General features: G+C 43.2%; 1 protein-coding gene across 1 annotated transcript in view; it reads right to left on the bottom strand.

The window, feature by feature from the left end:
- Positions 1-23,505, bottom strand: part of SLC1A4 (solute carrier family 1 member 4) — a 37,732-nt gene extending 14,227 nt beyond the window's left edge. Inside the window, exons 1-4 of the mRNA XM_077134401.1 lie at positions 22,629-23,505; positions 10,880-10,922; positions 7,643-7,705; positions 1,776-1,942 (exon numbers count right to left, since the gene is read on the bottom strand). Coding sequence (XP_076990516.1) covers positions 1,776-1,942; positions 7,643-7,705; positions 10,880-10,922; positions 22,629-23,155 — 800 coding nt within the window. The 5' untranslated portion in view covers positions 23,156-23,505. The remainder of the gene's footprint in view (positions 1-1,775; positions 1,943-7,642; positions 7,706-10,879; positions 10,923-22,628) is intronic.
- Positions 23,506-26,802: the final 3,297 nt, after the last annotated feature.

The following is a 26,802-nucleotide window of genomic DNA, read 5'->3' as shown; positions in this document are numbered from 1 at the left end:
TAAATAGTAATTTTTTCTATAAGTGTCTTATCTTTTAACTTGGTGCTTAATATCTTTTGCATGCAGACATTTTATATTTTGATATAGTCAAATTTAGTAGCTTTTACTTTTTTTGTCTTGTTTAAGAAGATATTTCCTACCTCTCTATTTTCTTCTAATACTTTAGAGGGCTACCATCCTTCTTCCTTTCCTTCCTTCCTCCCTGGTTAGTTTAATCCATGGGTGAGCACCATGGGGTTTTGTAAATGAAGTTTTGTTGGAACACAGCCACCCTCAGTGGCCCTACAATGGCAGAGTTGGCTGAGACAGAGACCACAGAGCCTGCGAAGTTTGTGGACCTGGTGTTTAATTCATCTGTAATTTATGTCTATGAATAATATAGCACAAGACACGTGCTTTGATTTTAGTGTAAGTAATTAGCGAAGGAGAAAAGAGCCGAGGACTTAAAAGAGCTACTACTGAAGATCCCGAAGCTGGTGAGATCCCTTAACCAGTTTAAGCATTTTAAACCACAGTTCTGTATAAAATCATTTTCTGGATAACAGATTCCCAACTACAGTTAAGCAGGCAATACCGCTTGCCTAACTAGCACACCAAATTGAAGGAAGGACTGTAAACTGGTTCCAGATTGAAAAAAAATGTCTTAACATGAGACCATCACTTTCTTACAAAGGTTTCCTTTAGCCCTAACCTTGGGAGGATTTTACACTAAAAAAAATAAACCAGGTGAAGAACTTGACATGTGATGAAAAACCTTTCTGACGATATAAGATCTCCTCCAGAACAACAGCAGAATGACACAAGGCTATGAGAGAGGAGTCAGACTCTGGAATTTTGGGGTTGGGCAGGACAAACAGCACTGGGGTGGGCTCTAGGCTTGGTCTCCCATTCAATTCCAACTTTCCTACCAAATTCCAGGCTCCTCTACTAAAGTAAACCAGCTGTCTCTTCCCAATTCCCTCTGAGAGGTAAAGGTCCTGGGCTCTTTAAGGTCTGACAATGGGGGAAATCCTTTGTGTGTGGAAGGCTACACTAGTTTCTTGACAACAAATCGGTAGAAGCTAAAACCAAAGAAGTTTGCCTGGGGCAAAAGAGTAAGATAAAGGTTATAAGGGCCTGGTGCTGGAATTAGTATGATTTCTGAGAAATTGCTTTGAGGGATCTGTTAGATTTTTACTTTTTAGCTAGGAATCAATTTAATGATTTTTATTGAACAATCATCCTTTCATTGATATTACAAAAGAAACATTCATAAATTAAAAGCCTATATAAAAGAGGACTCTCCCAAGTTGATATGACTAGGAGATGGTGTGCATGGAATAAGAGGGACTTGTCCTTCGTGTTATAAAATACTACACCTATGGGTATCTTAAATGAAACTTGAAGGCTATTAATTTAAGATAAATGAGTCTTATTTTATGCTACAGAGCAAACTGATGGAATTCAGGGCTCTACTCGATGATACGGGTTCAACCCAATAAAGTGACCATGGGTGACAGAACCACAAGGGGTCACTGTGGGCTCTCAGGAAGCCAAGGGTAACTATGGCACATGCCTAACTTTCTGAGGTCCTCGAGATGGGCAGAAACCTCCACCACCTGAACCAAGAACAGTCTACCCACCGCCCACCACCCACCTGTACCCATAGGAGCATCAACCACAAACAGAGCCCTAGGTCAGGTGGCCCCACAAGATGACCCAGAACAGCAGTCTGGGGCTCTTTTCCGGAGGCGGAAGTCATGAGTGGGAAGGAGGAGGGGAGGGGCAGCACTGACCACATAATCCAGGACACCAGGACCATCGTCGCCTCGTTGAAGGCATTGAAGAAACGGATGAGCTCTTCTCCTTCAGAGCCTAGTTTCTTGAGGGCCACTCCTAACACCAGGGCAAAAAGGACCAAGCCCAAGATATTCATCCCTTCGATCTCGGTGCCAACAGGAATCTGCAGGTTCAGAGGGGACGGAAGGGCCCTGGGTCACAGCCAGTAAGCAAAAATGTCCACCAACCTAAAACACTATGCCCAGAATGAGAAAAAGTTTAATGTTTTCTTTAGCCCTCAGTGATTTCACAAATAAAGGGGTAGGAAACCCAGGAGGAGACCGAGTCTGAGGGTACAAAAGTCAATCAAACTTTCACCTAGTTGTCACCTCTAAAAGCTGTTTGAAAATGACACAGGTGAAACAGAAAGAATTGGGTTGGATATATTCAAGTAGAAGTTGGACAATCTCCTTGACAGTTGGCTTTTAAAAGAATAACAACTGGTTAGTGAAAAGTTCCTTCAAACCAAGAATCAATGGTTGTGAAAAAGTTAGAATGGCCATAGCTCAAATACCCTAAAAAGTGGGATAGAAAGATCAAAGGTGATGGCAGAGTTAATCAGAGAAGGTAGGGCTGCACATACAAATATGACTGCTGAATCATTAAATTGATATTTCTTTTAGTCTCCAGTATCTTAGAGTAGCTAGAAGTAAAACCTAAAATTTGTAGAATTGTAACCAATACCAAACTCTGAAATCTGTTCTACAACTAATTGGTGCTGTGCTTTGAAATTTATTGCTTTTTTGTATATATATTATTTTTCACAAAAAAGAAAAATGATAACAAAATATCTATTCCTTCTAGCCTCTTATATTCTGAAACAGCTAGAAGGAAAAATCTGAGAGGGGATCTGTCCTGAAATTACTTCTTGAAAAGTGCTCTGAAAACTATTGTTTTTTTCTTTCTTTGCTTTGTATATATATTATACAATTTAAAAAAGTTAAAAAAAAAGAAAAAGAATCAATGGTTGTCATCTGCCTTCTAATGTCAACCAATTTTTCGTTGTTTGGGTTTTATGATGACTCCTTCCATTGATGTACTTCACAAAAAGGTACTTTTTCAGGGCATTCTTTCCTAAATCACTGACTTAAAATATGTAGATATAATACATTCTTCATTTTTTCCAGTAATAATGAATCTCACTATAGCAAGCATATATTAGATCAACATTTTATCCCATCCTAACATATGATCTCACATTATTACCTTTGCAAGAAGTACCAAGAGGCATGTTTATTTCTTAAACAAAATTACCACAAATATGCTTTTTAAAGATTTTTCTAATTCCCAAATTAAGTGGAGGCACAGGTACAATTTACTTGTAATGCCCCAGGAAGCATGACTTCAAATGTATCATAAAAACTGATAGAGGAGTTTTTCAGTTTCTTTCAACTTTTCATGATGAAAAATTTCAAACATAATACAAAAGTTGAAAGAAATATAGTACAATGATTACATATATAAACACCTTTGCTCATATTGATTTATATCATTTATAGGAAAGTAATAATAATAATTAAGGAGCTTGGGTGGCAGGGTCCCACTTCCATCACTTCCTATCTATGTGAACTTGGCTAAGTTACTTTTTTTTTTGGTAAAGAAACATGCTTGATTTTATTTTATTAAAGCTAGGGTTTCTCTAACTTATTTGACTACAGAGCTCTTTTTTTAAACTGTTGCATTATAAATACGTTTGAACATAAATGACTTTAGACTCTGCAAATATAGGTTTTCCTTATTAAAAACGTTGTCACATTCTAGAAGGAAGGGCTTAGTGATCAGTCCTGTTTCTGATTCCTAGCACATCTGTGATATCAACACAAGTGTGTAGATATATGTATGTAAGTATATAACACTCCCCCCACATACACACAAATAAAAAATACTGCAAATCTTGAAACAGATTGAGAAATGTGGTTGTAAAGTTAGAATCAGGTCAACGTTATCCGAGGCAAGTGATAATCTTATTCAAGTTCCATTTGAAGGCAATTAATCTAAAAGAGATCCTTGTGGTATGGAGCTGCAAAGTGACAAAGTAATAAACCAAGTGCAATAGCAATTTGGTTTCCTAATCTATGACAGCAGCTGAAATAAACGCTTCATACCAACAGTCTGGCTAAGTTACTTAATCTTTCTGTGCCTCAGTTTCCCACCTATAAGATGGGGACAATAACAGTAGCTAAAATAAGATTGCTGTGAAAATTAAATGTGAGCCATGGTGGCTCAGCAGGCAAGAATGCTTGCCTGCCATGCCAGAGGACCCAGGTTTGATTCCCGGTGCCTGCCCATGTAAAAAAAAAAAAAAAAAAAATTAAATGTGTCAATAAGTGTGAAGTGCTTAGACTGTGTCTGGCAAATAAAAACCAACAAGCATTAGCCTTATTATTCTATCAGGGGTATTTCGTTAGAGATCATTCCAGACTTATGATGTGTGTGTGTGAGTTTTACAATGCTATTGTAATCCCACAGATAACAGGACTTCTGAATATTATCACTCTCTCTCTGGACTTGAACTGTGAATTTATGGCAAGTATAATTTAAAGAGCTAAGGGAGAGAGAAGAGTGCTTTAGATCTTAGCCTTTTCTCTACCACCAGCTTGGAGAAGGATTCCAAAGAAGTTGGCACTACTAGAATTCTTCCAGCTGCACAGCTAATACCTGGTGCTGACCTTGGGGCTGTTGACTCACACTTCTTGACTACATCTTGAGTCCTAAACAGAACTAAAGGGCGAGAATTAGTGCAGCCAGAGAATTTGACTAATAGCCCAAAGTTGGGTTTAGTGGGTCTGCAATTCCAAGCTGTGGTGTCAGAGGTGTGAGGACATTCCAGACAACAAAGCCGGCTCTCTGACTTCAGGGCAATGACAGTTCTGCCAGGAGGCTGCCGACAGGTGGGCTTCCAGCGTGGTGTGCATTTGCATTTACTCCTGCTGCCCAAGTCACTCTAGGTCCAGGTCTCCCTAGAACTCCTCCCCACCCTATTGGGAGCCCCCCTGACCACTCAGGCTGAAATAGCACACCCCTCCCCGCCCAATACACACACACTCCCTTTCTCTCTCTGTCTGTCCTCTGGGCCTCTGCTTTACTTTTCTTCTTAGCACTTATCCCCAACTGACAGTTATTTAGTATAGTTCTCTCCTTACTGGAATGTAAGTTTTGTCTATATTATTATAGCTCATCACCTGGTAAGGGCACATATAAATAGATGCCAAATACTCTCTCTCCAGCCAACACGATGAGCAGTCTCACCACCCTCTCCTTCTCTACGTGGGACATGACCCCCAGGGGTGTGGACCTTCCTGGCAACATGGGACAGAAATCCTAGAATGAGCGGAGACTCAGCATCAAGGGATTGAGAAAAACCCTAGAATGAGCTGAGACTTAGCATCAAGGGATTGAGAAAACCTTCTCGACCAAAAGGGGGAAGAGGGAAATGAGACAAAGTGTCAATGGCTGAGAGACTCCAAACACAGTCGAGAGGTTATACTGGAGGTTATTCTTATGCATTAAGTAGATATCACCTTGTTATTCAAGATGTAATGGAGAGGCTGGAGGGAAATGCCTGAAAATGAAGAGCTGTGTTCCAGTAGCCATGTTTCTTGAGGACGACTGAATAATGATACAGCTGTCACAATGTGACTGTGTGATTGTGAAAACCTTGTGCCTGATGCTCCTTTTATCTACCTTGTCAACAAACGAGTAGAACATATGGAATAAAAATAAATAATAGGGGGAACAAATGCTAAAATAAATTTAGTTTGAAATGCTAGTGATCCATGGAAACGAGGGGTAAGGGGTATGGTAGGTATAATCTTTTTTTTTTTTCCTATGTTCGTTTTATTTCTTTTTCTATTGTCTTTTTGTTTCTTTTTCTGAATTAATGCAAATGTTCTAAGAAATGATGAATATGCAACTAAGTGATGATACTGTGAATTACTGATTATATATGTTGATGTTTTATTTGGTTTCTTAATTTTTTAATTAATAAATAATTTTTTTTTAAAGCACATTATTGGGATATAAAAAAAATAGATGTCAAATAAATCCCTGTTTAATGAATTGATGACTCAATTATAGCCTAAGAGGTATGTATCCGTGGAGGTTACCATATGGGGTCAAAATGGGCATAGAAGATAGAGCCACGGTTGGGGGAAGATATTTCAGGGCTTCCGGACTGACTGTTCCCTGTCACCAACATCCCATCCCAGGGGACAAGGACCACTCAGGCTATGTCTTTACACAATTTTACAGCCACAGGGTTTATGAAACACTGGAACCAGTGAGGAGATACCACTCCTCTCTTCTTAAAGTCTGAGTCCTCACACTTCTCTGTTAAATTCATAGCAGGGGCAAGAGTTGATCAGCCGGGCTGGAGGCTCACAGATCACCAATATCTCTAATTGGAGGTTAGAGCAGCTGATGAATGACCCATTTGCCAAAACCTGAAGGTACTGCACAATTAGTTTTCTAGAATTATTCATCACTCTTGGTTTCAAATTGTCTTGATCAACCTTGAAGTTATTATCACGTACTATAATTTCAAGTACGTGAGAAGGGGGGGTAATAAATTCTACTTGATCAAGTTGTCCCAAGGCTCAGATGAGATGATATAAGGAGAGCATCTGTGCCATAAGGTTGTCACACAGGTGTGTCACTTACCTAGGTCGTTAGCCCACCTGACCCCTTATCTCAATTGGCCCTACTTTGGAATCCAGGGATTGTCGGAAGCGGGGTCCAGCTGGGCTTGGTCAAAGGGTGGGGCACGACATCCATCCTATTTACTTAAGGGCCACTGATTAAATCATTATTTCTCAACATTGAAAATATCATTCCCTGAGGGTATTTTTGTTTTTTCATAATAATTGGGGGTCTTAATGGGCAGGGTAATAATGCGCAGGCCCTCAGAATGCCAATAAGCCCGGCAGACTTTCCCACATGCCTCAGGCTTCTGGGCACTCCATCAACGTGCAAACAGGTTCATTATCTGCGCCTAGAGCTAAGTCCACTTCATACGTAAACTCAGGCTTTTGTCTCCACAGTTTTAATGCACACTGGGTTTTCCAGTAATACCAAGTTGATGTACACAGAAAGAAGATTGCAATCTATTTTGCACTGAAATTTACCAAGTGTCCTCCATTTTTAAATAATTATGTTGCCAAAAGCCAAAGTGCCAATGATAACCACATAACTAGCACAACACATTTTTGTCAGTCGGCAGTCGTGGCAGTCGCGTTTAGTGTGATTCTCTACATATACACAACAATACTTATTTAGCCCTTATTTCAAATCTCCTCCCCCAGAGTGTTTACAATATTCAGTTGAATTCCATTTCACTGCTTTTAAATCCAAATTTATACATTTTTAAGTAGATGCAAATATCTAAAACTTCATTGTCTTCTAGTTTAGTTGTGCATTTGCATGGAAAAACACTTATTTTTATTTTAAATTTCCTTACTTTTATTTCTTTCTTGCATCATGCTCATTTTTAAAAGTTATGTGTGTGTGTATACATATATTTATGTAGGTTAAATAATTTATTAATTATATTTCAGAATAGCAGAAGAGGTTTTATAGGTATTTTTTGAAAAAAGAGAACCTTAGTATTGGAGTAAACTGACCCACTGAGGACCCCAGCACTACAGATATACTGGCATGTGGCTATAAATAACCAAAGTAGTCAGGTGAACCTGTGTGCTTCAAACAGCCCATCCAAACTTCGTTTTATGTCCTGCTGAGAAAAAGATGCCTCATATATCTTCTATTAGGAAACATTACTTGCTTTTCTGTAAGCATTTTTTATAAGTAATCTTATAAAAAGCTTTACCTTTTCCGTGGTGGTGTTCCCAGAGCTCATGTTGTGGATCACCACTCTGTAGTCGGTGGCATACTGTGAGTAAGAAAAGGGAAAACTGCTGTCAGTTCACAGGCTAAGCCTGGCCAGGGGAGCACGAGGACAGAGAGGAGTGGGAGGATGGGAGAGGAGTGGGAGGACGGGAGAGGAGCGGGAGGACGGTAAAGGAGCAGGAAGATGCAGAGGAGTGGGAGGACGGGAGAGGAGCGGGAGGATGCAGAGGAGCGGGAGGATGGAGAGGAGCAGGAGGATGGGAAAGGAGCAAGAGGACGGAGAGGAGTGGGAAGATGCAGAGGAGCAGGAGGAGGGAGAGAAGCGGGAGGACGGAGAGGAGTGGGAGGATGAGAGAGGAGCGGGAAGACGGGAGAGGAGCTGGAGGACGGGAGAGGAGTGGGAGGATGGAGAGGAGCGGAAGGAGGGAGAGGAGCGGGAGGACAGAGAGGAGCGGGAGGATGGCAGAGGAGTGAAGGAGGAGGGAGAGGAGTGGGAGGACGGAGAAGAGTGGGAGGATGCAAAGGAGTGGGAGGACAGAGAGGAGCTGGAGGACAGAAGAGGAGCAGGAGAATGGGAGAGGAGCGGGAGGAGGGAGAGGAGCGAGAGGATGCAGAGGAGCGGGAGGATGGGAGAGAGCGGGAGGATGGAGAGGAGCAGGAGGATGGAGAGGAGTGGGAGGATGGAGCGGAACGGGAGGACAGGGGGAGCAGGAGGACGGGAGAGGAGCGGGAGGATGGAGAAGAGCGGGAGGACGGAAGAGGAGCAGGAGGACGGGAGAGGAGCGGGAGGACGGGAGAGGAGTGGGAGGATGGAGAGGAGCTGGGAGACAGGAGAGGAGCGGGAGATGGAGAGGAGTGGGAGGAGGGAGAGGAGAGGGAGGGCAGAGAGGAGACGGAGGACTGCCAGCCTTCTATGCCCCAAGCCCCGAGTATGTTCTTTCCTCACTTGGTTGGTCTATCAAAGGCCTCAGAGAACTGTACAAAAGCTACATTAATATCAGGGTAGCTGGGTGGGATCTAATAATGGAGGGAAAATTCTCCAGAGTATTACTGGGAAAAATGAAAGGGAAAAAAAAGGAGTATAGACTGTAAGCTTTATATCAATGCTAAATTTCTTGAACCTGATAACTGAACTTTATGGGTTACATGAGTGAATATCTTTGCTTGGAAAAATACACATGATATTAAGTGTTCAAAGAGCAGGATATATGCAATCTACTCTCAAATGTTTATGGCGAGAGAGAAAGAGACAGACATACAGACAGACAGATAGGGGATGATTTAATGAGTGTGGCAAAATGTTAAAAGCTGTTATCTTGGAGTCTCTGAGTAGGGGGTATATTGGAGTTGTTTGTGTTGGCTTTGATTTATGTTTGCAACTGTCTTGTAAGACAGAAATTATTTCAAAATAAAAAATTAAATAAAAGGATCAAGGTAGCTTGTACTCCAAGAGCCTCTGGGTTATTTAACGACATGAAGAACCAGAGGGAATTTCCTTAGTTCCTTGGGCAATGGTTGGGAGGAGAAGCCTACACAATTTCATGCCACGCCCCCAAGCAGCTGACAGTTCATATTATTTGCCTAACCTTGGTATTAACTCCTTAATGCCAAAGGTCACTCTTCAAGGGGCCACTTTATTTTCATTCATTTATTTATGCTCCACTGTGCTTCAGAACTTATTTTAGCTTGACTGCTTTTCAGCACCTGTTGCTAACCAGGCCTGAGCCTCTCTCCAGGCGAGGGATGGGAGCGAGGTGAGGCGGCTGCCTCTGGCTGCCCCCTGGGGACTCAGAGTGAGGGTCTCCCCGGCTTTGGTCCCACGGTTGACATCACATACTTCTGTGCGGTGCCCAGTGGGGTCTCCCTGCAGCTCCCAGTGGCAACATCGAGTGGAATTTGTTATAAAACATCCTTCCTGGCTCCATCCATGGGCAGCTGGTTCCTGATGTGGCAGGAGGAGCAAAGCCAGGGGGGACGAGCTTGGGTCTCTCTCAGCAGGGACAGGTCAGGGGTCCCCAGAAGCAGAGGTGTTCAGCTGTCTCAGGATCAAGTCAGCAGGAGAAACAAAGCCTACCCATACCATGCGACTGCATCTCCATAAATCCAGTTTTCTCTCCTACCTCACATTATATATTCAGACTGACTCCACCTGTGCTTATACTCGGCTTAAAAAACAAAACTGAGAGGCTGTAAGTAGAAACAGCAAAGTCTTTGCTTGAGAAAGGTAAGCAGATTAGACCATCTCATCTAGACTTCATATTTTCTCTGTGTAAAAACCGGCCACAGGGTGATTACATGCAGCACTGCTAAAAACAGGAAAACTAGAAACAGGCTGAACACCCACCGGAACAGGCTGATAGAGTAACATCATGGCCCACTCACGGGGTGTACTGCCATTAACAATTATGCAGGACACCTACTGACATGAGAAAGTGTTCACAGCATATTGCCTTTAAAAAGGGCAGTTTATTAGAATAGGCAGAGCTCAAATACCCTAAAGAGTGGAAGAAAGATCAAAGAGGATGGTGGAGCTATACAGAGAAGGTAGGGCTTAACAAATGCGTATGATTGCGGAATCACTACGTTGATATTTCTTTTAGTCTTCAGGATCTTAGAGCAGCTAGAAGTAAAAACCTAAAATTGTGCAATTGTAACCCATCTCAAACTCTGAAATCTGTTCTACAACTAATTGTGGTACTGTGCTTTGAAATTTATTGCTTTTTTGTTATGTATTATTTTCACAAAGAAAAAAAAGTTGATTGTGATGATAAAAAAATATTTATTTCTTTTAGCCTCCAACGTTCTGGAGCAGCTAGAAGGAAAAATCTGAGAGGATGGTATGGTAGCCCATGACAAACTCTGGGACCTGTCCTGTAAGTACATATTGAAGAGTGCTTTGAAAACTACTGCTTTTGTCTTTCTTTGCTTTGTATATATGTTATATTATACAATAAAAGCAGTTTTAAAAAAGGGCAGTTTACAAAACAATATGTGTAGGATGAGCTGATCTTTATTTTTGCAACCTGTGTGCATATGCATAGAAAAACCATATTTAAAGGTTGTATATCAAAGTGCTAAAAATGATAGCTAGATAGTGATTATGGGTGATTTTTATTTTCTCCCTCCCAGTTCCACCTTACTTAACTCTACAGCAGTAATCTATACACACACCTCCCCCTCAAAGGCACATATTTTTAGCAAAGCTTCAAGACCTTACCGTACGAAAAGCAGCAACCACAAGATTTGAGGGGAACAGGTTTCTGTTGGAAAAAAGAGCATTTCATCAGTATCTGTAAAATTCAGTGAAGTATCTGCTTTGAGCTGTCAATCTCTAACAGCCAAACCCGGGGTGTTCTCTCCCCCACCCACAGTGGTTACCACAGTTCCCTCATCCAGCAACCCGACTGTTCCCTGGCTGCTGGCCCACAATGGATAATTCGGGGGCACTGAATTTTGTCCTCATCTCCCTCATGGTACTCCTCAGTATTTAGGTCTCAACTGTGTCCAACTAAAAAAAAAATCACTGCACCATTTTCCTTTCCCCTGAGCATTAGCCCTGTTGGTGCTGCCCAGTAGTGGGCATTCTGGTTGTCATGATAATTGGGAGGCATTCCTGGAACTGGGGGTAGCGAGGGCAAGGAGGGGAGTCCCAGGCGGCAGCCTTTTGTCCTGCTATGCACGGCAATCTCAAGGTACTCCTGGCGTCCCAGTGGCCTGTAAGACATACATGTGGATGCAAACCTCATTTTTATAATTGCCTGAGCCTAGACTAACTCCAAAACATGTATTTCTTGCACAGTTTTAACAGAAGCTTAATTTTTCAGGAATGTAACTCCTGTGTAAACGAGGAGAGGGTTTTTGTTTCCATCTTTGTTCATCTTTCTAGAGTACCACATCTCCAATGGCAACTTGTAGGATCTTAGTCCTTAATTCCACACGTGAGGAGCAAGTATCTGATAGCTCTCTCATGAATGATGATTCTCAATTCAGGAACAAGCACCTAATGGCTTTGTTTTAGTGTACTGACATATTGAGACATTATTTTTATTGCAAATAATTTTCCTTTTGTCTTTTCTATTACAGGTAAGTCACATTGATGTCGAAATTATGTGCCTAGGTAAATTCTACTAATGGATTTCACTGTAGGATGATGGCTATTATAAAATATTTGCTATAACTGTTATAAAAATACTTATTACAAAAGGAGGGCAATTGAGCTGATCGAATTAAGCTAGATTCTGAAACCAAAATTTATTCCTGCAAACAATTTTATTAAGGGATCCTTTGGGTCAGGTTCTGTGTAGGATGCTGATAATGAGATGCAAGAAATTCCAGCCCACAGACAATTGTTCTACACATTTCCTGCAAGAAACATCTGGCATTGCTAATTTTTACTTCTGTGCTAGCACTAGGATCTCCAGGCAACTATTTGTAGGGCACTTGATTTCAGAGGAGCCACCTGAGGCAGACAGAGTCTAAGATTACTAAAACTCCCTAGTGATCTTGGCTTCTGGCAGTCACTCCTTCATGGAATCCCCTCCCCTCGAATGGGAATGGGGCCTTTGTTGTTTCTAACCAACAGAACACAGAAAAAGTCACTCCTGTGACACTGTTACAAAAAATTGTGATTTCTATCTTGCTAGCAGCCTTCTGGCCTTGCATGCTTTGATAAAGCAAGGTAGCACGGTGGAGAGACCCTCAAGACTCTGAGAGCAACCTCTGGCCGACGGTCAGCTAGAGGCTGAGGCTCCCAGTCTAATACCTCCCAGTCAAGGAACTGAATTCTGCCAAAGTCCATGTTACCTTCAAAATGGGTCCTTCCCCAGTTGAGGCTTCAGATGATACTCTACTCTGGCCGGCACTGCAGCCACAGCTCTCTAAGAGACTCTGAAGAGGAGGACCCAGCTAAACTCTGCCCTGATTCCTGACCACAGATACCATGAAGTAATAAACGTGGGTGATTTTAAGCCACTCTATTTGTGCTAATTTGTTATGCAGCAATAGATAACTGACGGATACACCAGCCAGAGGGATTAGTTAATGAGATGGGAAAACAATTTAAATAGAACACATAAAATGCTCCCACAGGAGAGCCAGCATTTAGAAATGGCAGCAAAGTATTTCCCCAACTTACTTGTCTGTGAAGCCTAAATTGCTTGCAACATACTTATAGAATACTAGCAATTACATGCCTGCATTTAACCAGACAAAAATTGATCTTCAATTGACCTAACCACTGCAAAACTGTGATCAGAAACTTGATTCCTATTACATGTATAGTTACTTTAAAAGAAGTAAATTAACAAGTTATATTGGCTATTTTCTTTAGTATATAGATAAACAGCAACTTACATCTGCCTAGCCTTTTAAATTATATAGCAACTTTCTGACATATTTCAGTCTTTGGGGGTAGATGTGGTATCTCATTTCCATTTTTTATATTAGTTACAAACAGAAACTGCTTGGAACCAAGACGTCCCTGTTCTACATCCACCACATGACAGCTCTAATGAGCCAGCCATGGATTCTCTTCCCAGGAAGTCAGAGAAAGAACAAGTCATCTAGAAGCCCTCCATCTTCCCTCATAGGGAACAGTTTCCCCTACCAATACCTCATATCTTTAAGGGGGTTGCTGTTTCCCCATTTGGTGCAAGCAAAGCCTTTCCCATAGCACTGAAATGCACTCTCTTCCAAAAAGCACAAACCCTAAAAAGTGTTGTTTAAACCCTTCTATCTCGCCTACTTGGTCTCTTTATTATGAGTGATAACCCAGAACAGACCCTGACCCTAACCTAGGAATTTCTACCCCAAACAGGCATTGACAACCTCTTTTCAGACAGTCTACAACATGAAGTATACAAAATCCAATGGGAACAGAAGAGTGCAGCTAATACTGGAGGCAAATCAGCAATTCCTGCCAAAAATATCAAGTTCTGATAAAGGTCACAGTGGGTTCTGGTGGTTTATTATAAAGTTAAACATACATTTACATGTGACCCAGCAATTCCATCCCTAGATATTTACCTAAGAGAAATGAAAACATATGTCTGAAAAAGGGACCTGTACACATAATGGCATTATTCACAGTGATCCAAAACCCAAATGTCCATCACAAGATGAGTGGATAAATGGACTGTGATATAAGCAGTCACTGGAATAGTACCTATCAATAAAAGAAACCACTACTAATATAAGCAGCAATATAGAAAACCACAGTAACATTGTGTAGAGTAAAAGAAGCCAGGAAAAGAAGAGTACATACTGAATAATTTCATTCACATGAAACTCTAGGAAAAGGAAAACTAACCTGTAGTTCCCAAACGGCCAAAACCATCTTTCAAAAGAATGAAGTTGAAGGACTCACATTTCTTGATTTTAAAACTTATTACAAACTACAGTGGTCAAAACAGCATGTTACCAGCACCAGGACAGATCTATAGATCAACTGAATCGAATTGAGAGTTCAGAAATAGACCCTCACATCTATTGACAACTGATTTTTCACAAGACTGCCAGGTCCACTCAATTGGGAAAGAACAGTCTCTCCAACAAATAGTACTGAAAGAACTTGATATCCATATGCAAAATAATGAGAAGGGAGCCCTGTCTTACACTATATACAAAAATTAACTGAAAATGGATGAAAGACCTAAAGATAAGAGTCAGTACTACAAAATTCCTAGAAGCAAATGTAGGAAGGCATCTTTAGGATCTCGTGTTAGGCGATGGTTTCTTAGACTTATCACCCAAACCACACGCAACAAAAGAAAACAGAGATAAATATGATAGATAAATTTTCATTTTAAAATGAAATTAAAAACTTTTGTGCATCAAAGGACTTTATCATGAAAGTGAAAAGACAATCTATTTAATGGGAGAAACTACTTGGAACCCATATTTCTGATAAAGAATTAATATCTAGAATATATAAATAATTCTTTCAACTTAACAAAAAAAATACAAACAACCTAATTTTAAAAATGGCAAAAGATTTGAATGGATATTTCTCTAAAGGAGATAGACAAATGGCTAAAAGCACATGAAGCATACTCAACATCGTTAGCTATTAGGGAAATGCAAAACAAAACTACAAATAAGACACCATTTCAAACCCTCTAGAATGGCTATTAAGAAAACCAGAATATTATAAGTGTTGGAGAGGATGTGGAGAAATAGAAACACTCCTTCATTGCTTGTGGCAATGTAAAACAGTGCAGCTACTGTGGAAGACAGCTTGGCAGTTCCTCAGAAGGCTAAGCAAAGAATTACCTTATGACCCAGCAATTCCACTACTAAGTATACACCTAAAAGAACTGAAAGCCAGGACTCGAGCAGATATCTGCACACCAATGGTCACAGTGGCTTTATTCACAATTGCCAAAAAATGGAAACAACCCAAGTATCCATCAACCAATTTATGGGTAAATAAGATGTGGTATCTACATACAATGGAACATTATTTAGCATTAAAAGGGAATGAATTCTGATGCATGAGACAACATGGACGAGCCTTGAAAACATCATGTTGTATGAAATAAGCCAGAAACAAAATGACAAATATTGTATGATCTCACTGATATGAAGTAATTAGAATAAACAAACTCATAGAGTCAGAATCTGGAATACAGGTTACTAGGGGCTGGGTTAACGGTAGGAAATGGGGAGTTGATGCTTAAATTGTACAGGATTTCTATTTGGGTTGGTCGTAAAGTTTTGATTACAGATGGCAGCACAACATTATGAATGTAATTAACAGCACTGGGCTGTATATGTGAATGTCACTAAAAGTGGAAATTTTAGGTTATATATGTTACTAGAATAAAAATCAAAGGAAAAAACATACGACTATACAACTCAGTGAACCTATTATAAACTATGGTCTATATAGTTAATAGTACACCTATAAAAATATTCTTTCACGAATTATAACAAATGTACCACAAATACAAGGTATTAATAATAGGATAGTATATGGGAACTCTGTATTTCATATATTTTATGCATGATATTTCTCTAAACCTACAACTCCTCTAACAAAAAATATATTAAATTTTTAAAAAGCTCAAAATAAACCCCAAACAAACCCACCAATCTGTAGTGATAGATAATTGATCAGCTGCCGATAGCCAGGGGTAGGAAGTAAGCATTGCTGAGACTGGTCATGGGCGATGGAAAAGTTCAGTATGCTCATTGTAGCTGTGGTTAAGTGAGTTACATATTTTCCAAAGCTCATTTGACTGTGTACTTAAAATGGTTGCATTTTATTGAATGTATCAAAATTATTTAAAAAAATAAAGAAATTACTAAGAAATTGTTTGAAATTATTTTTTTAATTGTTTTAAAAGATACTGTACAGTGCTATAGTGCTGTGAAACAGATTTTGCAATTAAAAAAATACAGTCAATCGAGAGGGCTGAAATTTCTTTAGATTCTACAGCTCAGCACTTTGTTACTAATCCCTAGGAGGGAGTCGCCTGGGGCTGTTAACTGATGCTCCTGCACTGGCAAAGCACAGACTCCTTTTGCTTGGCCCCTCTGGTTGTCACAGACCCAAAGCTGTTTCCTCCACCAGCATCAAGGGACAAGGAGCTCTGGCTAGGGCAGCAAGGCAAGACATTTCTCTGCATCGTTCTCACCCCTGTCTCTTTTGGCTTTTAAACACACATGCTACAGTGTCCTCTGGCTTCTTCTCACTCCTGATCCCTCCTGCATTCAGGGATCAGCTGCTCATGATGCAAACAGTTTTGCTCCCCAGCGCTCTGTCTCTAGTCTCTTTTCCCCACTCTTCACAGTAACTTTGTGGGTTCCCCAAATGAGGGTCATTTGAGCTGGGAGACATTTTAGAACAAAGCCAACTCAAACCCCCTCTTCAGCAATATGGAAAAACCAAGGCCAAGAGACATTAAGTTGATATATCTCCCACTGGTGCTCCATCTAAATCAGCACTGTTCAACAGAATTGTATTCGTGAGGGTTCTCTAGGGAAATATCACAAACAGGAGATATCTGTAAATACGAGTTTTTATAAGAGTGTCTCATGCAGCCATGGGGATGCAAAAGTCCAAATTTTTAGGGCAGGCCTCAGGCTGGCAACCACGATGAAGATGTTTGATGAATTCGCAGGAGAGGCTGGCTAGCTGATGCAGAGATGAAAGTTCTCTCTTCTGACTGCTGGAATCATCACCTCGCCCTTAAAACTGATCAGAGTAAATCCAGCTGATTGGTTCTCTCCTTGTGGAAGCCACTCCCCTTAGTTGATCATAGATATAATCAGCCATAGACACAATCAGCTGACTGATGATTTAATAAACCAGCCTCCTGGTTTATTAAGCTCCTGGTTTATTAACCAGCCATGATTTGTCCTTGCAGTAACAGTTAGGCCAGTGCTCACCTGACCAGACAACTGGGCACCATCACCTGGCCAAGTCAACAGATGAACCAACCATCACAAAAATTTTCTGTAAAATGGGAATTTTCCATTTTCATTTCTGTATTTGAGCTGGCCAATAGGGTGGACACATGGCTAGTGAGTACTTGCAATGTGCTGATAGCTACTGAGGGAAGTAAATTTTAAATTTAATTTACACTTAAGCTAATTAAATTTAAATAGCCACATGTGGGGAGTGGCTATCCTGTTGGACAGTACAGATTAGAGTTCTGAAACCCAGAGTCTAGAAATTAGAAGGATGGGATGGTCTTCTCATGCTTACCACTGCATTTCACTCAGTTTCATCAGGTTTCGGGGTGCTGCTACCCACCAATTATTTGCCTTACTCAAGGTCTCAACTCTTCCCTTTTTCTGTTATTTGATCTTGAGAAATTTACTTGAATGTACGTAATACCACATACACATTAGACCAAAGGTTCTCAAACAGTGTTGTTTCTCAAACAATCACCTTACTGGCTCTCAACCAGCATTTTATAAAAGCTGAAATACATTAGACAGAATAGAAAATATCAGGTGTATGACACCTAAAGGACTGTTTTACTTTAAGGTTTTGGTTTGCCTATGTGTGCATGGGCACCGTAATGTAAAACATATTTCTCACTGTAGGTCAAAGTCAACAACATTTGCAAAAACTCCAAGACTATACTACTAAATTCAAAAACCCAAATCAGATCCGATTGGGAGAGAATGAACGGACAAGCATATCTGGCATACTAAGAATTCTTGGATACATTACTTAGGACAAAAAAACTGGTATGAGGCTAAGTTGACAAAAGCAGAACTGCTCTCAGAGGTGCTGGATGGACTCAACAGAGCTCACACAACTCAAAACTTCAAAAATGTTCCCTCTTTACACCAGGTATTATTTGTTCTTCTGATCTTATTGTCAAGGTGATACACACTTTCCTGTCATATATAAAAAGATTGTAAAACAATTTACTTTTGCTTGGGTATACTTTTTTGTTCCAGAAATATTTCCTTTTATTTAAGTTCAAAAACGCCTTACCAAATTTATGGAAATTTCAAAGACCCTTCAGGACAGGATATGGCACAGTATGTACACTGGATAAATATTTATTATCCCTAGTGTTTACTGTTAGGCACTGAGTTAACAGAGATGTGCCCCTTCAGATCTTGGTACCCCCTACAAGGCTGGGAGCAGAGGAGGGGTGGGTGTGGTGGGCTCACACTAGCGGGACAGGGGTTAACACATCCTCTGTTTAAGGCCCATGTCCAGTTTCAGATGACAACTGGAAAGGCTAAGGCTGGGCCTTTGGGGGGGGGGCTTTTTGGGAAATAAGGCTAAGAACAGCACTCATTCTTTGTATCAAGTATCTTCAGCTGTCCTTGAGAGGCTGGGACACATCAGAATATTAGCAAGGCACTCAAATACCAACTCAATCCTCATAACAATTCTAGGTAGTAGAAACTATTATTAGCTTTATTTTACAGATAAGGAAAAGCACACAGAGAGCTAAATCGCTTGTCCACATACAGCTAGTAAGTAGGAGAGCTGGGATTCAAACTCAGGTAATTGGCTGTAGTGTCTGTTCCTACTACCAAGCTGTTTCTCTGAGTTTATGCATCTTTCATCCTCTGGAACTCTCAGGTATGCTTCTGGGTGGTAGAAGGAATGACAGCAACAGTTTTTTTTTTTAATTTTAAGTAGCGTTTTTTTTTTTCCTTTCGTGACCAGTATGGCTGAGGAATTTCCAGGGATCTGTAAATAGGATCTTTGTTAGGTTTGCTAAGTGTTTTTATCTTGCCAACAAAAGAGGCACAGGCATAGTTAAAACAACCTGCAATGACCAACATTAAAAATAAATGATTCAGGGTGGGCCACGGTGGCTCAGCAGGCAGACTTCTTGCCTGCCATGCTGGAGACCCGGGTTCGATTCCCAGTGCCTGCCCTCACCAAAAAAAAAAAAAGATTCACAATTCATTCCCTTGACTTTGCAATCAAAGGGGTAATATTAGATCCCAATCTCAGAGAGGTTCCTTTGCGCCTACTAAAGTGTGTTCCTTGTGACTTGAGAGGCATCGTATTCACGCAGGTTCTCCGGAAGGGCGTGCTGCCACACCTCCCTCTGTGGAGGGAAAGTCTCAGGGCACTGTCTACTGTTTGGAAAATAAGCACAAGAATAAAAAAAAAAGAAAAAAACAGACAAAATCTCAATTCCTGTGTGCCCTGTAGGTGACTGCATGCTGCTATGCTCCTGCAATGGACGAGGTCCCAGGGCCACTGTTCTGGCTGGCAGTGCCGATGGGAGCCCTGGGCCCAGAAGCTGTCCCTCCCTGCCTCCTCTGCAGCTAAACTTCTGGGTCTCCATTTAAAAACTACAAATTTTAGCGTCCGAAGTAAAGGCAGCAGCCTATTACCTCAATCCCTGCAAAGATGAAGCTGAAGAAAACTGAGGCCGACTGTGAAGACATTCTTGAAGACAGTAAGCAAAGAAGGCAGGAGGGAAAGAAACCGAATGTCACAAGGATTTGTGGGGATTTCTGCCCTATTTCATAATGGGAGGAACTTCAGTGTTCAGTTTTGACCTTTTTCTTGTTCTCCAAATTTCCTATAGTGTGTCTATAATCTAGCGCAAGTCAGTCACTCCCAACTGTTTCCTTCTTTTCCTCCAGCCTCTGCATGACTCCCAATATGCTTAAAGCTTACATTAGCTTCAAGTCGTCTTGAGCTCCCCACCACTCCTCAAAGCCTGAGATCTTTGAACTTGTCATTTTCCTTCCCATCTGCCCTCATTTATTTCAGGCTATAAAAAGAGGGCCATCCCACCTCAGCCCAAGTGAACTGGAAAAAACCCAATCACTCTGCATATTGCTCCATTTATTATAAGAGCAAACATGTTTTCAGCCAGTCCTGTCCTATAAAGGCTTTTACCCCTGATAGCAACCCTGTGAGGCAGGTACTGTCACAATCCCCACTATACAGATGAGGAAGCTGAGGCACAGAAAAGTGATGGGCGTGCCCCAGGATCCACAATCCGGGAGCACTATTAGGCATCAAGAGGCTCCACAACGCCTAGATTCTTCTAACTTGCTTCTGTCTCTCTGAGTGCTAAAACCATTTCATTTTGGATGAAAAGTCTCTAACTTATCAGACTTTCCAGTCCTCCCAGGTGTTTTCAGTTCTGGGTGGTTACCACGTAACTTCCTTTTAGATAATTGAGGTGTGTCCTGACAGAGTCTCATTTCACCCAGGTGCCCACAGGCAAGCAAGGACTAGGTGCCTGCCCCTGCCAAAAAGCATGCCTAGAGTCACATAAAACCTCTGAAGTTTCTTTGAAGGAAGCAATTAAAAAAATTTTTACCCAGAGACTACCCAGACCCAGGAAACATTTACAGGTGGCTCAGGACTCCATTTTCTCTCACAAGCTGCTCACAATGAAAACCAAATCTGAGCATGGCATGTGAGCTTTCCTTCACTTCAGGGGCACAGACCTCCCCTAACTCCCACCCGCAGAAGTATGTCCACTTGCCCTGACCCAGTCACATGCTTACCTGGTCCCTTCTTTTGGCGCAGAGCAAACATTTCTGAACCAATCAGATTAGACTGGACAGATGACTAACAGGTTGATGTCCAGCATTATTACTGTGGCATGCTGACTTGGGGCAGGGAGCGTGGAAGAAGCAGAGACAGTACTGAACGATGGCTGGAGATTCCTAGTTCTTCTAATCGTTCTTTTGATAAACCACTCTGTGACCTTGGGCAAATTACTTAATCTCTCTGTTTCCTCAGTCGTAAAATAGGATCATAACACCTGCCTTCCCTCTGTCTGTGAACTGCTGGGTTACATGAAGTTGCCTGTTGGGAATACTATGAAATGCTACCTATTCTGAACAAGCAATGGCAAAGCCTCTCTTAAGCCCTCCCCTGCATCCGCAGCCCAAGCCACCAAAAAGCTACCCCTAGACTGACCGCTAAACCACGGTTCCGGCTCGCCAATTCACTTCAGAAGCAGGAGCTGAAAGGGCTTCAATTTAAAATCAGAAAACTAGCAGTCCTTTTGGGGGCTGGCGGTAATGAGATAATTGCCCCGCTTCAGTCCCCAGCACACATTTTTGGTTGCTGTTCCTCTCCTGGAGGTAAATGGATGCTACTGAAGCTCCCTGTGGGCCAATGAAGCAGGACAGAACTGAATAGCCACACTCCCTCTCTTGGCTGCAGCTCCTGGCGAAAAAAAAGAATCCTTTCAACCTCCCCCAAATGACTTCCCTCCCCATGAGAGCCAATAACCTGACCTCAAGCCAAAGGTGCTCTCAGCCTCAGCAGACTTTCTTTTTTTCCCCAGCAACCATCTAAAAATAAGTTCCCAAATTTTAAGAATCTCTAAAGACTCCAAACACCAAATTGCCGGACACTGAACATAGGCTGTGATCTCATCGAAATCCCAATAGGCCACCCCCACCTGCCCACTAGACCAAAAAGAACTTTTGGTCTCCCTCACCAGGGATTATTTCCAACACAAATGTCCTGGACTTGTTATTTTAAACAAAAATCTCTCTCTATGTAGCAGACACTCATCACATTTTCCAGATGAGAAATGGAAACAGCAGGAGGTCAACTTGCTTTGCCCAGAGCTTGCTGTTTCCACAGCCTATGTAAGGAGCAGCTTTGACTCAGTGGATCAAGACAAAACATACCTCTCAGAATCCAGAACCATCGGAAACCTGAAGAGGGAGCCAGCTGGATTCCTCACTCAACGGAGCCTGGCTAGGTTATAAGTGACTCCAGGAAACAGTTTTCCCATCTGTGAACTTGGAGCTCACCGAGAAACCAAAAAGGGCCTGAGGCTTTGGATAATCATCATCTCAAGGGATGAAATGCAACCTTTAAGATTCCCAAAAAAGCAGGCCAAGCTCAGTGAAGATGCTTCTCCCTTCCTCCTCACATCTTCCCAAGTAAAGCTGATGAAACTTTGCCATGGTCCTCACTGTTGGACAGCAACCGGCTCCCAAGTCCGGAAGACAGGCACGTTTCTGGCCAACGGACTCCACAAAACTAACCCCACCCCTGCATCCTTGGGTCCACTGACAACTCTTCAGAAAATGCCAGCTTCCTTGTAACCCAAGCGCTCACACATATTAATTACAGTGGGACAGCCCAAGAGACAAAATTTAACCTATGGTCCCAGGGGCTTTCTGGCACTGTGAGGTGAGAAGGGAATGAAGATACGGGGTCGACATCTTAGCATTTTTACCTGTGAGGGCAGCCCAAGAGCATAAGGCTTAAGAACTGGTGGGATGGCTGCCACGCCCCTAACGGTAGGGTTGGCTCTTGCTAAAAGTTGCGGCCTGGCAAATTGCTATCATTGGGTGGGCCGGGGTGATGTTTGCAAACATCTTCGGTTTGCACCCAAAGACTCTAGAGGTTATATTTTAATATATTTTTTTAATGTCCAATAATTAACCCTTAGAAGTAGATGAGGGTGGGTATGTTTATGAACCACATTGCACGGAGAGCTGGAGTCTCCTAGGGAGACCTCGGCGAAGTAGGGAAACGTTACCTGGCCAGGTCGAGAAAAGAGTCCACCGTCTCTTTGGGGGTGGGAGGGGCCCCCGACTCCTCTAGCCCCAGGTCGCTGGACTGAAGGGTCTGCGCGCCGGACCCGGGCTTTATGATGAACGCTAAAGCGACGGCGAGCGCTGACGCGCCCAGCGTGGTGAGGCCGAAGTAGGCGACGGCAATCCCGCCCAGGCGCCCGAGGGAGCTGGCGTCCAGCGAGGCGGCGCCCGACACCAGGCTGCAGACCACCAGCGGCAGGATGATCATGCGCAGCATGCGGAGCAGCATCTCGCCAGGGAAGGCCAGGTAGGTGACCTGCGTGCGGCTCAGCCCGAGCCCGCGCAGCCCCGCGCCCAGCCCCGCGCCCGCCAGCACCCCGGACACGGTGAGCAGCACCAGCGCGTTGCGCCGCAGAAAGCCCGCGCAGCGCCGCGCGCGTACCGCCGCCTCCCCGGCCGCGCCGAGCTCCGCCGCAGGCCCAGCCTGGGCGCTGTCGAGGTAGCCGTTGGTCTCGCTGCTGTTCTCCATGGCGCTGCCCGCAACTCGGAGCTGGAGGAGGCGGGGGACTTGGGCTCTGGGAAAAGCCTGGGCTCTCCCAATGAATGGAGACGGGCAGAGCTAGCAAGGTCTGCCGGGTGTGACCCGCGGGGTCTCTCGGCCTGGGAGCCGAGGCAGAGGCGGGGAAGGCGATGAAGGCGAGGGAGTGCGGGCTGGTGCCAGAGCTACCGGCGGAGTAGATCTCGCCGCGCCCAACCTTTCCAGAGCAGCGGCGGGCTGGAGATGATGCAACGCGTGAACCGCCTGGGGGGGACGCAGTCTGGGGAGGAGGAAGGCAGCAGCCTGCGCCTGAATCCACCCCCTTCACACCCGACGCCCCGCCCCCGAGGCTTCGGCCAATCAGCGCCCGGGAGCCGCCACCGCGCGCCCCATCGCCCGGCCCCGGGCCACTCGCGCGGTGGGGGGGCGAAGGGGAGCCCCGCAGGAGGTGCTGCCCGAGGTTGCCCGGACGCGGGCAACGCTAGCCAATCGCGGGACCGGCTGCGGGTGACCGCTGGGAGATGTGGCCTGGGGGACGGCCCCGGGCTCATTCGCATTTGCCGGAGCCGCTCGAGCCGACCCGGGCCTAGGCCCTCGGGGTCAGAGGGCCCGGGAGAACGTGGAACGTGGTCGCATCTCTTTTCCTGAGGATTTGGGAGGAGAGAGTTTCTCTCTAGGGTTGGTGCTTTCGCCCCGCCGCACGGGCCCGCCAGAGAGCTTGCCTGCCGCTCCAGCCGAGGGGCGGCGAGCGGTGAAGTGGCCCAGCGCAGTCCGCCGCCGCGTTCTCCGTCTGCGTAAAATCCCTCCCCACAGATGTCGTGTGGGCCTGGGTGAGATAAAGCTCGCTAGGGTATCCAGCACAAGCCCTGGCCCTGAAACAAAGGACGAACGAGTGAATGAATGAGAAGCTTTATCACACTCTCCTTAAGAGCTCTAAAAAAGCCTCACTCGCAAGTGAAACCCGGCGTGGCGCCAAATGCAGCGCCCAGGCCACGCCACTGCGCGCACCAGGGTAGCTTGGGGCCTCCAAGTTGAGTCACGGTCGCCCGACAGCTGTCTGCGAGAGGCGGGCTAGAGACGCAGAACTCTTCTAGAGACAACAGAACGCTCCCTTTACCCCTTCCAGTCGTTTCTGCCCCCAGCGGAAACACACAAGCACTGGATTAGAACCTCTTCCGTCCCGCGCGGCCCCCAGCCCCCGCGCGAAAACGGCGCCAACCCGAAAAGATGGTCTCTTCCTATTCACATTAAATCGATTTCGTTTTTATTTCAACTCTAATATTTGCTCTGGTCGCGACAGATATAAGGGAACCCCCTGCAAAGTCCTCTTACGCGTGGATAACCTGAATTTAAAAGGAAGACAATTTACCATAGGAAAAAAATCATCTTAAAACACGTCTTCACAGATAATTGTGCAAATCAAAATACCTTGGAAAGTAACTTTAGGGAGCTGTCCAAATTTTGAGAGCACAAGGATTTCATCTCTTGAAGTAAAGCCATCTAATGGTTGGAGGATTTTTTTGAGGGGTAAGGGACGAGTCAAGTAAAGTACTAACTTTTATCTTGTCCAGCAGAACGCTATTTACTTCTCTCTGCACTCAAGAAAGAGTAATGCCACATACACACGCTCTATTTTTCCAACCAGTCCCTCCCTTTGGTTTGACTACCGCTTTTATGCAAAAGACTCTCCAATCAAGCTTCAGAAATGAATTTCCAATTCCCTGTTTTACTTCTCCACCTGCATATCCTGCAGGCATCCTAACTCCACCTGTCCAAAACCGAACTTGTAGTTATCTCCCTTAAGCCTGCTCATCCTTCTGGCTCTCCTTTTTCTGTTATCCTCACTGCGCGATCATTTCTGCCTGAAACCTCTAAGTGACCTTTGATTCTTCTCCCTCTAGTATCTTCTCACATCTGATCAATTGCCAAGTCCCACAGACATTTATTTCATAATATCGCTCACACCCACACCTCCCATCCCATCTATTCTCACTGTTACCATTTCTTCACTTCCTACCCGGACTATTGAAATGTTCTCTTAATGGGTCTTTCCTCCGTCAGTGCTCTTCTCATCCTCTCTTCTGTCTTGCCTCCAAGATAATCTCCCTAATGAATGCTATACATGTTGGTATTAATTTATCTTCAGTCCGTCAGGAAAGAAAAAGGGGCGGTGAGCATACAAGTATATAGTGAGCACAAAGGTATGCTTCTTTAAAGGAGACTTTCTGGAAGTGTCATACATTACTTCCCTTATATTTCATTACTAGAATTCAGTCAAATTAGTATACCTCTCTGCAAAAGAAATAAGGTGTTTTAATCTTTATTTTGCCCAAGGATATACCCATTTAAAACCTGGGGCTTCTGTTAACTAAAGAAGCAGGGAAGAATGATGTTGGAGGACAACCAGCAGTCCCCTTCCTATCACTTCTTATTCAAAAGCTTTCAGTGGCTCTCCACGGAATTAAAAATATGTTTCTCATCCTGGCATTCAAGGCCTACCACGATCAGGCCTCAGTTTACTGTCCAGTATTAATACCTTCTACACATGCAACGATAATGGGACTGTGTGCTGCTCCCACATTTTCTTGCCTCTCCCGCATTTTCTTGCCTCTCCATCCAGTCCCAGTTCAGATAGCACTTCTCCCTTTAAGCCTTTCTTTTTTTTTTTCTTTCTTCTTCTTATTCTTCTTCTTCTTTTTTTTGTTAGAAAAGTTGTGGGTTTATAGGAAAATCTTGCATAAAATACAGGGTTTTCATACACCCACCCTATTACTAACTGCTTGCATTAGTATGGTATATTTGTAACAATTGATGAAAGCACATTTTATAATTGTACTTTGTTACAATGAAAGGGAAATTTATTAAGTTGCAAGTTTACAGTTCTAAGGCTGTAAAAATGTCCAAATTAAGGCAACCAAGGAAAGATACTTTGGTTCAAAAAGGTTGATGATGTTCAGGGTTTCTCTCAGCCAGAAAACCAAATAGCAATGCCTGCTAGCTTTCTCTCCAGGCTTCTTCAGTGAGTTCCCCAGGGGCGTTTTCTCATCTCCAGTGGTCTCTGGCTGTGTGGGCTCTGTTGGTTCTGGTGGCTCTAAAGCTTTTTCCAAAATGGTTCCCTCTTAAAGGACTCCAGCAAGTGACCTCACTTTTGAGTGGGTGGAGACACATCTCCGTGGAAACCATCTAATCAAAATTTACCGTGTACAATCAAGTTAAAATGGTTTAACTTGCCAATAAATGTAATGGCAGTCATTTCCAAATCAAACAGACGTATCTGGATAATTCAGGGTCTTTTGTTAAATAATCAGTGTTTCAGACTTTGTCTCTATTAATCAGTGACTCTACAATGAAGTGATTATAGAAAATTGTAAGGGAGGTGTTCTAATTTGCTAGCTGCTGGAATATGACATACCAGAAACAGAACAGCTTTTAAAAGGGGGAATTTATTAAATTGCAAAGTTACAGTTCTAAGGCTGTGAAAATGTCCACATTAAAGCAAGTGTATACAAATGTCCAAATTAAGGTACCAATAAGAGGTTACCTTCATTCAAGAAAGGCCAACGAAGTTCAGGGTTTCTTTCTCAACTGGAAAGGCACATGGTGAACATGGTGACATCTGCTAGCTTTTTCTCCAAGCT

The sequence above is a fragment of the Tamandua tetradactyla genome, chromosome 17 (assembly GCF_023851605.1).
Source record: "Tamandua tetradactyla isolate mTamTet1 chromosome 17, mTamTet1.pri, whole genome shotgun sequence".
NCBI classification, from domain to species: Eukaryota; Metazoa; Chordata; class Mammalia; order Pilosa; family Myrmecophagidae; genus Tamandua; species Tamandua tetradactyla.
This window is presented reverse-complemented; position numbering and strand designations above follow the sequence as displayed.